The sequence below is a fragment of the Procambarus clarkii genome, chromosome 27, assembly GCF_040958095.1.
Source record: "Procambarus clarkii isolate CNS0578487 chromosome 27, FALCON_Pclarkii_2.0, whole genome shotgun sequence".
Classification (NCBI taxonomy): Eukaryota; Metazoa; Arthropoda; class Malacostraca; order Decapoda; family Cambaridae; genus Procambarus; species Procambarus clarkii.
This window is the reverse complement of record NC_091176.1, coordinates 26,171,299-26,187,416: the sequence shown is the minus strand read 5'-3', so window position 1 is coordinate 26,187,416 and position 16,118 is coordinate 26,171,299. Positions and strand designations below refer to the sequence as shown.

General features: G+C 46.2%; 1 protein-coding gene across 1 annotated transcript in view; it reads right to left on the bottom strand.

Annotated features, from left to right (window-relative positions):
• Nucleotides 1-2,531: 2,531 nt before the first annotated feature.
• LOC123762567 (uncharacterized) overlaps nt 2,532-16,118 on the bottom strand; it is a 119,027-nt gene continuing 105,440 nt past the window's right edge. Inside the window, exons 3-6 of the mRNA XM_045749101.2 lie at nt 11,816-12,005; nt 7,513-7,647; nt 5,782-5,966; nt 2,532-5,622 (exon numbers count right to left, since the gene is read on the bottom strand). Coding sequence (XP_045605057.2) covers nt 4,366-5,622; nt 5,782-5,966; nt 7,513-7,647; nt 11,816-12,005 — 1,767 coding nt within the window. The 3' untranslated portion in view covers nt 2,532-4,365. The remainder of the gene's footprint in view (nt 5,623-5,781; nt 5,967-7,512; nt 7,648-11,815; nt 12,006-16,118) is intronic.

Genomic DNA, 16,118 nt, shown 5'->3' with positions numbered 1-16,118 from the left:
CTAGTCTTGTAGATGCAGATTACACAATTTCTGCTATCAGTGCATTCCACTTGTTGACCACTAGTTCAGGATTCATAGATTCAATTGCGTTTCCAGGTGAACTCGTGACCTTTGGTCTAATTTTCTCTCACCTTAAAAAGGCTGCCCTTGTTCATTTTTTATCTTTCACTAAGTATTTTCTATATGTGATCATGATCCCTCTATTCCTTCTCTCCTGTAGAGTTTTGATATTCATTTCCCTTAACCTGACTTCATAATTTAGTACCCGTCAGTTACGAGTCTTCTGGCAATCCTCTGAGCTCTTACAAGTTTAGTTCTGTGCTTCACAAGGTTGCGGATTCCAAGCTGATGTTGAATGTTATAATTTCAATCTCGCATAACATGTTTAAATTGCTTTGAAAGAATCTTATTTAGGTTTTAAATGAATATAATTTTGTTAATTTTCCATATACTGTTCATATTATCAGCCGTATATTACCTTCCCCTTATGGCATAGATTCACACTGGGCTTCTGTCTTCCTTACCCATCAACTTAACCTTGCACTTGTTGGAGTTGAACTCTATCAGACATTTGTCTGTCCACTCTTCACTTGTCAAGATGTTCCTACAAATTTCCGCAAATTTTCATTGTTTTTTATAATCCTTGTTAGGTTTGCGTTCGACGCAATTGTTTGCGTCGTTTGCAAACATTGACAGATGTACAAGCTCGCTTCCTCGGGTAGGCTAGTCTTCCTGAGAATTGGTAGGCTAGAATTGCTAACAGTAACAGTTCCACGACCATACCTTTGGAAATCTCGCTTGTTACTTTCCTGATACCCCTTTATCATCCTTTGTTTTCTGTCCATACAGCTGTTAGACACCCAGGAAGCAGCCCGTAACAGCTGTCTAACTCCCAGGTGCATGTTTACTGCTAGTTGAACAGGCGCATCAGGGTGAAAGAAATTCTGCCCATTTGTTTCTGCCTAGTCCGGGAATCGAACACGGGCCACAGGATTATGAGTCCCGCGCGCTGTCCACTCAGCCACGAGGCGCCCTCCTCACCCACACGCGAGGTGTGTGTGTGTTGCTCCCCCCTTCTTGGGCTGGTGGGGGGGGGTATCACGCGCGTGCCCCCTCCCTCGGGAACTTGTGGATAATGACATGTGTTCCAACCTCATTACGAGGGACTCCATCTTGGGTTAGCATTGAGGTGTGACTGGGAGGAGGAGGACGAGGAGCAGGGGGGGGGGCGGGAGGGAGAGAGGGGGGGGGAGGGAGGAGGGCCACACCCACCAGCCTGGAGGGACTCATCTCACCAGGGATTGCTTCACCTTCCTCCCTCCCTCAAGGTCACTTCCATTTTTGTCACTGCCATTTGACCCTCCTATTCACCCAGTGACAATACCTTCATTATCCTACAGTGAATGAGCTGTTAGTAAGACAGTGATGAAGGACGGATGGTAGAGCCAAACGATCATGCAGGGTTCCCTAGCCGGCCGGCTGTTACCTGTGCACCTACCGGCCGCTACAGCAGCATCTGGCCTTCACAGTTCAAACTTACGACTTGTTAAACAAAAAACAAAACAATCATTACAACGTTGCCTAAGGGTCTGACTTCAAAATTTAGGTCCAGTATGAGTATATTTTAAATTTCTTGAACATGAATCTAGTTGGCGCTCGATTACACAAAAAAATAAGTTGGCTTTGTCAGTAAAACATATTTTGAGTGCGCAGTCCGCGCTGGCTCGCGACGCAAGATACGAGCGCACTTACACAACTAGCATAAAGGAGCATGCAAGCTTGCCACCAGAGATATGTTTAGAAACAACAAAAGTCTTCGTTGTTGTGATTATTTCAGAGGCGTTGAACTTCCTGTTTACGGTGAGCGTAGAAGCCAGACACTACAACTAGGCATCATCAAAGTCTTCCCGCATGTGGACCAAGTTCAAGTACGTTTATTGAGACGATAATATACATCTCGGAAGAATAGAGTAGCGTAGGTTATTTCTAGCCTCCGTGTGCGTATAAGCGAGGTTTAGCACTTATTTGTGTTCTCATGCAGGGTTGTCCCTACCCCGGGAGGGGGGGGGGGAAGATATGAGAATCAAAAAATATAAGGGATATAAGACTCGACTCTAAACAGTTAAGCAAAAAGTTGTTAGATTAGAACTGACAAAACGATGAACCTTCGAGAAACCACAACTCACTCAGCCCAGCACGCCTCGCCCAGCCTCCGCCTTCACTTACTCAAGATCACTCATGGTTTACTAATACTCATCTCTGTCCCTAGTCGAGATATATAATAATACTTGTGAGGGGAGGTTGCAGGAAGGGTTGTGAAGGGAATGAAGGGTCGGGCCGGGAACAAGGCCAACATACAGAGGGACAGATGGGTATGAAGGGAATGGGTATCAAGTTCACACACAAGGAAAATTGTTTGACGCGGCAAACACTCTTAACACAAGTGTGTGCTCTCAGGAAGTCCAAGACCAGGCCCAAGCATGACAATGCTAAACAACTGTTAACCCTACTCAAAGGATCAAACACCAAAAGATACCTGAAAATTTATTTTATTTTGTACAGTGGTTTAACATATAAGTTCACATACAAAAATCGAATTACATGCGAAGGAACATTTATCGTAAATAAGTTATATATAAAAATTAGAAAAATTCACAGGATAACAAATATATTGAAATGCAGTGATTTGAACGCACATGCACATGCGGTAGTGTGGTGTGAGGACACCCAGCACACACTCCTGAGACGGTGACGTCTCCTCCATGATCCCACGTGCAGTGTGTCCCTCCACTCCACGACTGAGAGTTTCCCTCCACTCCACGACTGAGAGTTTCCCTCCATGCCGTTACTGAAAGAGTTGTCCTCTCAACTGCTGAGAAAGCATCCATGATCTGTTAAGTCTGCCTACCAGGATGAAGTTGATGAAGGTCCCGGACCTTGAGACCTGTAGGGAGACGGTGTCTCGGCTGTCAAATATAAACTAAAACAGCCTCTCTATCATATAATTCTTTGTCTAGGTGATCCAAATTATGAATGTCTGAGAAGTGCAAAGTAGCCTTATGTTCACGTCTAACAACTTCGTCTCCCACCGGACAGTTTCATGACGTAAACTAGAACAAAATGATCTCGCCATCGGCACAGAATAATGGCCACTATCAGGAGATAGTCCGAGCTTCAATAGTTTCAAGGACTAGCTTAAATGCAATTCAATATGACAAAAAAGTACAGGACTAAAGAACCGTCTCGAGAAGAAATGCTCAAGTAGCAAGATGACCCAGACTCTGAAGCACACGACACGATGCTCGACTTCTGACATTTACTATCGACTTCACCTAATGTTTCGAATCATATTTAAATCAGTAAAATAGAATCCCTACATTTCACAGCCTTCCTCGTATGAGTGAAAATGGGTAAGATCACTGGCATCAAGTGGAGGGAACATATGGCCCCCTGACAAGTGAAGGGAACATATGGGCACCAGACAATTGGAGGGAGCATGTGGGGCCCTGACAAGTGGAGGGAGCATGTGGACCCCTGACGCACCTGGATCAGAGTGAGTATAATCCAGGAATCATTTACTTAATGCAGTATCAATTAACTTTATTAAGATACAGAGCTTGTAATCAAATATAATATGTACACATCTTACCAATATTGTAATAATAATAATAATAATAATAATAATAAACACATTATGAGCCGTAAATAACCATGTACGCAATATTTTCATAAAAAAGGACATCTGAGAACTTAATAGCTATAAAGAGGAGCAACTATACAGCAGTTTATATACATTTTACGAGCACTTTAAGATTTGGAGAACGCGAGATTTCAAGAAGGTAGGCTAGTAGGTGGGGTTAGTTGGCTCAAATGGTACAACAAACTGACTACCAATGTCCGTATTCTGGTGTTACATGACCCTGGGGTCACTGTGCCATGCTCCAGTGTTTTATGATAATAACACGTTACTCTTGTTATTGTCTTGTGTGGCCTTAGTGTTTAGCTTGGACGGCTGCCAGTGGCCCTCACCAGCCAGGACTGAGGTTGTGCACTGACAGTTTACAGTGCCACAAGCTGGGCGCCTCCAGTTTGTACTTATGAAGAGTAAGTACCTTTATGAGCGTTTTACGTACATTTCTTCACTTTTTATTACAGCACAAACGTTGCGCATCAATTATACACAATATGTTTTCACAAACTTTTTTAACGTGTCAGTATATAATATTTTCATTGATATATTACTTGTTATTTTGTTTCAATATTTGCGCGGTGTCAGTGCCACTCGGCCTTGTCTGCTACTGTTCCTGTTGAGAACTTGTCTGTCTCCAAGAATGTACACTTATTAACTTGTCTCGAATGCAATAATTACAGGTATTCACTCACAAATATTTTCTTGAAGTCTGGCTCTGGTCGGGTTACGGGAACCGGGAGTGGGGAGTGAGTACGATCGCCCGTGTCTGTGTACGGCACGGCTGCCGTGGACGATGCCCGGTCCAGGACACGGAACAGCTCCTCTACGGATAACACTGATGGGTCCTGAATGGTGATTATTCCGTTTCTCCTACGAATCTTGTCCATGACAGCCACTTGCATGCCATTTCCGCTGTTGGTTGTTGGGGTGCCGTGGCTAGTGATGGAGGCGGAGACGACTGCTGGAGTCCTCCTGGCCCGCTGCTGCATTCCCTTGGCACGCTGGATCTTGTGCTGACGTTTGACGCGGCTCCCAGCGGTCTCCGGTGTCCGGCGCTTCTGGTAGACTTCATGCAGAGCGCTCTCGCTCTTGCCCTCTCCGATGACGCTGTTCTCGACAGCAGCAAGAACCGACAAGTCACCCTCAGATCGTGACACCTCGACGGAGTAGTGAAGGCTGGTGCCCGCCTCGTCCTCTGCCAGGTAGAGACGGTATAGACTCAGCATCGACTCGCTCTTAACAGGAAGAATGAACATCATTTCCTCTTCCTTATCTGGGTTAGGGTCAAGGCGGTCCAAATCATTCATCGACAGAGAAGACGAGCGATGCTTGCGTGACAGTGTTCCGTCGCCTGCCTTCTCTTTTTTTTCTTTGCTCAAGCGTAGATCCAAGCTGTCTACCGGCCCACGGTCTCGGAAATATTCTTTTTTTAATTCCAATGTGTCACATTCAAAGCCAGTGTTGTAAAAACCAATTTCCTGTGGACTTTCACTGTCGTCTTTTTTATCATCTTTAATGGTATTGACGTCATTGTTCTCAATAGTAGCAGTGACCTGGGAACACGAGGACCTGAAGGAGGAGGCCACGGAGTACGTTGTCGAGGATTCAGTGTTGGTAGAGAGATGGTAAACGTCCTCGGAGGCGGAAAGGTGAGCTTCGGGCGGGAGCTTCGCCGGAGGACGGTTTGCGACCGTCATGGCGCAAGCGTCTGCCAGGGCGGTGTTGCCCTCTGCCGTGTAGCGGACGGGTTCCGGCGTCACCCTAGCGCGAGGATCGTGGAACTCGAAGTCATCGTTGGCTACAGTGGTGACGGAGGAGCAGCGCTGGTCGTCGCCAAGGTACCCATCACTTAGGGATGACATGGAACCAAAGGTTTCTGAGAGTGTAGCATAAATGTGGTCCTCCTTCATAGAGCTGTCGACGCTTCCAACCTGAATAAAAACAGAGACAGAGTTCACTGCTTAACATTCATAGTGATGTAAAGGTGCATTTTTTACGAAAATGTTTCAAAATATCTACCGTCTACTCTCCTTTATATAGTTCATCACTACCTATATAAGAGAACACTGAGAAAAACAAATTCGAAGTACCTTAGAAAGAGGGTCAGAGTAGATGGGGTCTTGACTGCTGGTTGTGGCCGACCCTAAGGACTCTGTGGGTTCCCTAGGGAAGTAGGGCGGGCCGTAAGGATCCCTGATGCGTGGCGGCGGGCCCGTCCCAACAAGGCCGCGTATCTCTTGGGACGATACGCCCATCTTCATCCCTGCTCCGCCCCCTGGGTAACGCAGACAGGTTCAACCATTAGATAACAACTACAGTAATGGCTTCAGAGCCAATGATGTGGAAAATCTCCCACTGTTATGCAATATAGAATTATTTACTGTTATATTGTTAGAAAATATATAAGCTTATATCCATAGCTCACTGGTACAAAGAGACCATGTCGGTTTATGGCTATATTTAGATCAGAACCCACGGGTTCATGACTATATATAGACAGACACGAGGTTAAACTTTACAACTTTCTACAACAGGAGTCAGGATTCAACAAGCATTTATGCATCTATTCACGAATCTGTACATCTTTTCGCAATCTTTGGAGGCTTTGTTTACATTTATTAAACAGTTTACTAACATCGAGACGTCACACTCAAATGGTATTATTGTTATAAATAGCCTCCTAGTGCGTATGAGCTCATAAACTGTTTAATAAACGTAAACAAAGCCGCCAAAGATTGCAAAAAGATTTACAGGTTCGAAAGTAGTTGCATAACTTCTTTATGAATCCGGCGCCCAGGCTCCGTGTGCACTCCGACGACCACAACACTGAGCCAGGTCCTCACCTCACTGAGATCGATACTGGTGTTGTCATGAGAAAGTTGCACATTTGACTTTCAATAAACCAAAACAAAAAAATGGTTTCATAAATTCACAGACTTCAGTGGTGTGTGTGTGTCTGTGTGTACGGGGGTGGGGTGGGGTGTTGAAATAGGTGCAAGTGGAAGGGGGAAAGGTAAGAGGGATGATTGTATGGGATTGTAGTTTTTTTCAAACCCTTCAAATGGTTTTTGAAGGGGTAAGAGGTGCTAGGAGGTGAGGAATCAGTGCATTCTTAGATATGATTTACATCTTAAAGTTAAAACAATATGTTATGACCAATACTCCGTTAGTCCTATACTACACCCCAAGGCTCTCACTGTCCCACGTAGTGAGAATACACACCTGTGTATACCCAGCTAATTTATATATGTACACTGAGTTTACTTTAATCCTGAACATTGTCTAGGAATAAAGCATTCTTGCTGATTGGCGAGCAAATGATTGTGGTGGCATTAATAATCCTCCAGAGGTTGATAGGCCTTAGTAACCCTCCAGAGGTTGATAGCCTTAATAATCCTCCAGAGGTTGATAGCCTTAATAATCCTCCAGAGGTTGATAGCCTTAATAATCCTCCAGAGGTTGATAGCCTTAATAATCCTCCAGAGGTTGATAGGCATAGTAACGCACTCTTTATCACGTCACACTTAATAACCCACTAGTAACGCACTCGGCCACTCACCATACCATAAGCTCGTACTCATCTCGTACTCATCTCGCACTCACCACACACTCAACGTTCACCGAACACATCATCAACCAGCATTCACCACACTTACTGCACCCTCACCTCGCTCACCACCTTGACTCATCCATCCCTCAACTCATCCACTGTCATAACGCACACTTCTCCCAGCGGCCGCGGTTCACGGCCCAATCATAATGCCAGCCAATACACAATGTTGTTGCGTTGTTTGCTGGATATAAACCAGTTTGGGACTGACCTCGTCTGTAGGAGGGGAGGATCTGGGAGGGGTTGTCGACGTTCATGTTGAGAAGCGAAGAGAAGAGGGAGCCGTTCGTCAAGGGGAACGACTTCACCTCCTCCTTCGGGAACAAGCGGAAGGGCCCATCGCCGTCTGTAAGAGCACAACACAATTACCCTCTTGAGTCAACATCACTCGTTTACAAAGAGGTCTCATGGTTTATGTGAATAGCTGGCACGAAATGGTGAATAATAAGTTAATTAGTGAACACTGGACGAAATGGTGAACAGTTATGCAGCTATTGAGCTCTTGACAATATAGAGAACACAAAGAAAATTTGTTAGTAGTGGATAAAATGGTGGATATTTAAAGAAGTGAACACCGGAAAAAACAGCTGTAAACGAAACATTATTTTATTACTATTATTTTCAACCACAGACGTGGCCACACATTTACAATGCTAACCACCATATATACATTTTCTTCTGTCCTCCATGGACAGGGTTAGATCTGTTAAACATGTAGTTCAGTGATTTATTGAACAATCAAACACAGAAGGTGATTGGAGTGCTTTTAAAATGATAATCTAACCTACATACAGACGTAAATACAGATTTACGTCTGTCCACATAAACAGTGTTCGAGGTGTCTTTTTACTGTGTCATTAATATGCGTTTTCAAAGGTAAAGTATTAACAGGGCCACATAAAGAAACAATAAACATACATTAGTGCAGTAACTGTCTATCAAGGGACTGTTTGCTGAGGAAAAAATAAACAGGAAAAAATAAAAAATAATAATTCCAGTAAAAAGGTCAGAGTAGAAGATGCAAGACTCAGAATTGGACAAAGTTGTTACCACAGGAACCTGAACTAGCTTGTTCAACTTTGGCTTCCAAAGACGGCCTAACAAGACTGCTATAATTAGGGTGTTCCTAGGCCTATCCTATAGACCTAGAGCTCAAACGTGGAAAAAAACCCGACCATTTTCTCTCCTATAATCAAACTTTACTGAATTTTTTTTCTAGTAAATATTTTTCGCTATCACAAATGTTTACTTTTTAATGTGAATTTTCCTGACTTTACCTGAATGGTAACTCTTGAATAAACCAATTATTACTAATACAATTTTGTCGACAGAAGAAAAAAAGAGTTGGACATGGGTTGGAGTGTTGAGGTATCCTGAACTAACAAATTATATCGTGATGTACACTGTAATAAGATCAATTAAACAATGAACCAAACAATAGTCTACAAAAGTTCTGTTAATGAACTTCATGGTAGATCAGTTCACACTTCAACAGTATGAATGAATTATAGAAGCAAGAGGTAACTACAAGGAAAAACTGCCCAACCTCTTGGACCGTCGGGGATCGAACGCCAAACGGCAAGAAACGAGGATTCCGCTGTATCATATCACAGTCCAAGTGGATGGACTGCTCATCCATGGTTGACTTTATGCTAGGACTATTTAGCGCTCGTAGTGAAGTGTAGCCATCTTCTCCACGCTGTGCTGTGGCCCTCCAGCAACAGTCAAATGGTCCTGCATCACAGTGGCCTTCCTATCAAGGAACCCGGCTTCAATCCCTGGGCGGAACAGAAACGGTTGGGCACTTTTCCTTCCAACTGATGTTTCTGTTTACCTAGGAGTACAAAAGGTTCCCGGGCGTGTTGCATCATCAACCAAAGATCACATTCACTCCAAAAAAAATCTACCGGGCTACTCATGCCCGTGCCACCTTTTGGGTGGCTTCATCTTCATCAATCAATCAATCGTTGCATCCTGGATAAGATCAATAGATCACTTGGTAGGGAGGGGGGGGGGGGAGATTAGCTCTATAAGTCTAAGCGCAAGCTTCCCGTACAGATGCAACTGGAAAATTGGTGAACTCAGAGACTGGGCATGCATCTTCTGCGAAACAATCACAGAAAAACTTCTACTTCCCTATTTCCTGGAATGTGAAGCAACTAACGACCTTAGAAGAGCTTTAAGAGTCCCTGAATCTTGCAGTAACCACCCTGAAGCCATCAACACTGCCACTCTTCTCGTCATAAAAGGTGTCCAGCAGCTGGACACCCTCATAAACACTGTCAAACAGTATCCTCCCCTGCGATAGCAGCCGATTTAAATGCGAGCTCAGCACACAGTATATCCTTTCACGACCAAAGATCACATTCACTCCAAAACATCTACCACTTACGGGCTATTCATGCCCGTGTCACCTCTTGGGTGACTTAATCTTCATCAATCAACCACTCTCGTCCCTGACAACGGGAATTATAGTTGCAGGTTAACAATTAGTTTTGGCCGCAGCTTGCGACCAAAAACTTGCTCTTATGACCAGCGCTACACGTAACATGAATGACAAAGGTGGGAGTTTACCTGCACCGTATCTGGACCCCAAGACTGTTGGCTGTTGTTCATCTGAGTACCAACCAGAGCCTCGGTACTCACTGTGTCACGATGTCAGAGCCAGACATTGTCCCAGTTGCCCTGTGGATGTCTACCTGACATATTTAAGGTCTATGTGAAGCCCGTAAGGCCAGAGTTACAGCCTCGCTCCTGCGCCAGGTAAGTCCACTACGGGCTCGCCATAGCTTGTGCTACTTGGAACTTTTTGTTCCGAGTAGTTAAATCTAAAACAACAACAACAACAGCATGTAAGGCAGATACTGGGGTGTAGTGGGTGATAATGTGGAGGAGCTACAGCAGTAGCCCCTCCGTGTGACGCCTTCCTTGCCAAGTCACACTCACGGGGCGACAATAATGAGAGGTGCTGCTGGATCACCAGGTCAAATACAACCAGCGGAAGCCCAGGCAGGAAGAGAGTGTGCGGACTGACGAAAAGAAAGTAACGGACTGAAGGGTTCCCAGAGTTCCCGGAAGGAAGGGACAGAAGACATTGCACACAGCTCTGGCAACAGGTCATATTGTCCTAGCGAAGCCTAGCTGTCCTAGTAAATTGTTATTGTCCTATTGACCGTTTAGTGTCCTAGTGAAGTTCTTTTGTCCTATGGAAGTTCCCCCTCTGCTCGCAACACCACCGGCAAAGACAAAACCATACCTCAAGAGGTAATCACGCCCATCTGGACGTGATATTACATCCCTAAACAGCTTTTTCCGTGATGTATGGCTCAGGTATCAAGGTAGCACTGCATGTCCCATCACACACACGACGGAAGCAAAAGGTTGTAATGAAATAACAAGTAAAAAATAACGTTGTAGTTAGGTTGTGTGTTTGGTGGGATTTGACAAGAGAGAAAGATCGAATCTTGGAAGATCTAGGAGTCAGAGGAGAGGCAGCAACACTGCTGTCTTAACTCTGCATGTCAGCACAGTGAGAGAGGTTTGTGACATTTTATTGTGCGTGGGTGTACCTGAGCGTTCATACCTTGTAGCCTGAGTGTGGGTGTACCTGAGCGTTCATACGTTGTAGCCTGAGTGTGGGTGTACCTGAGCGTTCATACGTTGAACGATCAGGGTATGAACGCCCTGAGTGTGGGTGTACCTGAGCGTTCATACCTTGTAGCCTGAGCGTGGGTGTACCTGAGCGTTCATACGTTGAACGATCAGGGTATGAACGCCCTGAGTGTGGGTGTACCTGAGCGTTCATACCTTGTAGCCTGAGTGTGGGTGTACCTGAGCGTTCATACCTTGTAGCCTGAGTGTGGGTGTACCTGAGCGTTCATACCTTGTAGCCTGAGCGTGGGTGTACCTGAACGTTCATACCCTGTAGCCTGAGCGTGGGTGTACCTGAGCGTTCATACCCTGTAGCCTGAGCGTGGGTGTACCTGAACGTTCATACCCTGTAGCCTGAGCGTGGGTGTACCTGAACGTTCATACCCTGTAGCCTGAGCGTGGTAAATAACATATGGGTGGAGCACATACCAGCCACACCTCCCGGACGTGCACTCTCCACCCCTAGACCCACCCTGGGGAGGAGCCACTCCCGTGTTCTGGCTTAGACCCCCCCCCCCTCACCTCTCACCCCACCCTCCTCTATGGCTCCTCCAAGGCTCCCTCTCTAGCTCCTAAAGTGTACCTTAGTAGGTACACTTCCTACGTGAAACAAGCGTGTTTCTATTTTTAAAGTTCGGCCTGAGGCCAATTTACTCTGCCCCAGTCCTGTGGCTCCATCACCCTCCTCCTGTGGCTCCATCACCCTTCTCCTGTGGCTCCATCACCCTCCTCCTGTGGCTCCATCACCCTCCTCCTGTGGCTCCATCACCCTCCTCCTGTGGCTCCATCACCCTCCTTCTGTGACAATGGAGTTACTAGGCCTACCTGAGAAACTATCGTACATAAACACTGCGCATACTGACCGTCATACTTGTGTGGTTGTGGCTTGTCCCTGGAGCAGGAGGAACCGGCGGCCTCGCTGAAGGTGGCGTCGACGAGGCCCAGGACTAGCGGGAGGAGGAGGCCCTCGGCGAGGGAGAGCCAGAGAGTCATGTTCTCCACCGGCCACCCCGGCAGGTACCCCGGCAGGAAGGTCCCCACCACTGTCAGCCCCTGCGGAGGAAGGGAAGGAACGTTGAATACATCCCCACACTGTCTGACGCATTCTTATTATTTAAATGGTAGAAATAATTCGTAGTCGGATGTACATGCGTGTCAAAGTCGCGACTCTTGTCTAGGTGCGCATGCGCGAGCGCCGTTACTCTGAATTTCGAACAACATGGCGGACAAGGCCACGTATCTGGTGGTGAAGTTGACCTTATGTTCGGTTAACTCCTGCCTATATCGGATTAGTTAACTTAACCAATTCTGTTAAGATGTTTGCTTGGGGGTACTGTTTGTGTTAATTTAGTAAATAATTCGTTTTGTTATTTACTACTAGATGAACAGGCGCATTGGGTGAAAGGAAAAGTGCCCAACATATTTTGTCCCGTTAGGAAATCGAACCCAGGATCCCCGATTGTGAGTCATCCTCAGGAATAATGGACCGGGGTGGTGGGAATAGGCCCTTGACAACCCGCCGGCTTTCTGTCCCATTGAAGGCCGCTGGAGATGATAACCCTTAGGACAAGACGACACAGCAACCCGTTCTCGCACTTTCGTATAGTCAATTTTGACTTATTAAATACGTGCATATGTGACATACTAATTTATTATGAATATTTTAGTTTACCTTGAAAAGCTTCATAGAAAACACCGACCTTACCTAACCTTCTTAGTATGTTAAGATAAGTATCATATTGCTTCGTAATTACAATTATTACTTAGCCAATACCTATAATAGGTTAAGTAATAATTGTAATTACGAAGCAATAAGATGCTTATCTTAACATACTAAGATGGTTAGGTAAGGTCGGTGTTTTCTATGAAGCTTTTCAAGGTTATCTTGAGATGATTTCGGGGCTTTAGTGTCCCCGCGGCCCGGTCCTCGACCAGGCCTCCACCCCCAGGAAGCAGCCCGTGACAGCTGACTAACACCCAGGTACCTATTTTACTGCTAGGTAACAGGGGCATAGGGTGAAAGAAACTCTGCCCATTGTTTCTCGCCGGCGCCTGGGATCGAACCCAGGACCACAGGATCACAAGTCCAGCGTGCTGTCCGCTCGGCCGACCGGTTCCCTAAAATATTAAGGTAATATTTTTAAATTAAAATTTTAAGGTAAACTAAAATATTCACAATAAATTAGTATGTCACATATGCACGTATTTAATAAGTCAATACTGACTATTCGAAAGTGCGAGAACGGGTTGGACACAGACACCTACCTGTGAAACACCCAGCAACAGCACCTGACATCTGCCTGTGCAACACCCAGCAACAGCACCTGACACCTACCTGTGCAACACCCAGCAACAGCACCTGACACCTGCCTGTGCAACACCCAGCAACAGCACCTGACACCTGCCTGTGCAACACCCAGCAACAGCACCTGACACCTGCCTGTGCAACACCCAGCAACAGCACCTGACACCCGCCTGTGCAACACCCAGCAACAGCACCTGACACCTACCTGTGCAACACCCAGCAACAGCAACTGACACCTGCCTGTGCAACACCCAGCAACAGCACCTGACACCTGCCTGTGCAACACCCAGCAACAGCACCAGACACCTGCCTGTGCAACGTTCAGCTACACCAGGTGACGTGACGCCCTACTCCACTGCCTGAGGCACTAACACCAGCTTCACGTGTTCACAACCACGGCCGACGTCCGGGGCCAACAATTGGGGCCAATCCCCGTAGTCATCACTACATTCCCGGCATTAATGTTGCTGTGTATGACCTAGTTACACGTCGTGAAGCATTGGTGCGATAATTATAATGTATTATGTAACACAGAATGAACCATCATCTTTGAGCTATATGAACTACGTGGTTCACTTTGCCTGCACGCAACCATGCTCTCTGTCTGTCTGTCTGTCTGTCTGTCTGTCTGTCACCCTCCCTCCCTCTCTCTCTCTCTCTCTCTCTCTCTCTCTCTCTCTCTCTCTCTCTCTCTCTCTCTCTCTCTCTCTCTCTCTCTCTCTCTCTCTCTAACCTGTCCCCAGAGGCCCACATCAAAAGGATATCATCAGCGGCATATGCTAGACTGGCCAACATAAGAACTGCTTTTAGAAACTCATGTAAGGAATTGTTCAGGACTCCGTATACCACTTATGTCAGACCAATCCTGGAATATGCAGCTCCAGCTTGGAGTCCATACTGAGTTAAACACAAGACAAAGTTAGAGAAGATTCAGCGGTATGGCACCAGACTCGTTCCGGAACTGAGAGGTATGAGCTACGAGGAAAGGCTAAAGGGGCTGAAACTCACGTCCCTGGAAGACAGAAGAGTAAGGGGAGACATGATAACCACCTACAAAATTCTCAGGGGAATTGACAAGGTGGACAAACTCTTCAGCACGAGTGGAACACGAACAAGGGGACACAGGTGGAAACTTAGTACCCAGATGTGCCACAGAGATATTAGAAAAAAACTTTTTCAGTGTCAGAGTAGTTAGTAAATGGAATGCATTAGGCAGTGATGTGGTGGAGGCTGACTCCATACACAGTTTCAAATGTAGATATGATAGAGCCCAGTAGGCTCAGGAATCTGTACACCAGTCGATTGACAGTTGAGAGGCGGGACCAAAGAGCCAGAGCTCGACTCCTGCAAGCACAAATAGGTGAGTATACACACATACACACGAGCGCGCGCGTATAAAATACTTAGAGGGATTGACAAGGTGGAAACTGAGGACGTGATTACAATGAATAACAGTAGAATAAGGGCACGCGGATGGAAGCTTGAGACTCAGATATGTCACGGAGATGTTAGAAAGTTTTCTTTTAGCGTAAGAGTAGTGAGTAAATGGAATGACCTAAAGGAGCAGAGTATAGAGGCTAACTTCATTCATAACTTTAGAAGCAGGTATGATAGAGAAATAGGCCAGCAGTCATTGCATTTGACAACCAACGGGTAGAAAAGCGGGGTCCAAGAGCTAGAGTGTGATCGTGCAGGCACACCAAGGTGACCACACACACGTCCGTCACGCCAGCTGGGACACGGGCTTATATTAAACCACTGACAAATTAGTCAAGATGAATGAGGCGCCTCCTACGGGCAGCTCTGTGTCTGCACGCTCCGTGCTGCCTTACTAACACGCGGAGCTTCAAGACTCTCGACCTTCACACTAGTCGCCGTGTGGTATAACAGCATATTGCCCACGCGTCTCTGTGGTCGCGCGGTAGCAGCATATGTCCTAGTTAAATATTTAGGCGGGGAATTATATATTATTGTGTAGTTATGATGCAAAGTGTACACGGAGCCCTGAACCTCTCACCCAGCTTCCAGCCGCCCTCCGCCTCCTGTTGTTTGTTAACACAGTTAGGGATGTCCTTATTAATGCGGCCATCCTGAACCACATGAAGGGTTACAGAGGTTGTGTGAAGAGGTAACTACTGGTGTGTCATGTGTGTGTATGGGAGCCAACACTGGCAACACTTGGATGGGTTATGAGTTTATCCTCAACATCACCAGAATGAAGTTATTCTGGAGCGCCAGGTACCTTAAACCGGCAGGTCATTTACCTGGATTGTACTTGGATGGGGTTCTGGGAGTTCTCCTCAAGCCCGCCCCGGGGCCAGGCTTAACTTGTGAGAGCTTGGTCCAACAGGCTGTTGCTTGGAGCGGCGCGCAGGCCCACCACAGCCCGGTTGGTCCGGCACTTCCTAAAGAAAACTATCCAGTTTTCCCTTGAAGATGTCCACGTTTCGTCCAGTAATATTTCTTATGCTCGCTGGGAATATGTTGAACAACCGTGGACCTCTGATGTTCATACAGCGTTCTTTGATTGTGCCTATGGCACCCCTGACCTTCTAATGTAATGGCTGGATCTAATGTAATGACTGGATATAATAGTAGTAGTAGTAGGCATCTATCAGTCTCAGGAGACTATGGAATTGCGCTCTCGTTGTCGGTCTAGAGTGGCCTCTCCAGGGCGCAAAGCCAGGGTAGGTTGATATGGAGGAGAAGCTGTTACCCATGCAGGTCCGCCCTCTCCACAGCGCCGAAAGTCTCCAATGGAAAGGCAAACGCCAATACGATGAGCACATTTTCATTTTGCACAGTTTACACATGTGCTCAGGATTGGGAGATTGGTTACCTGTAGCCACCTGCCACAGGTA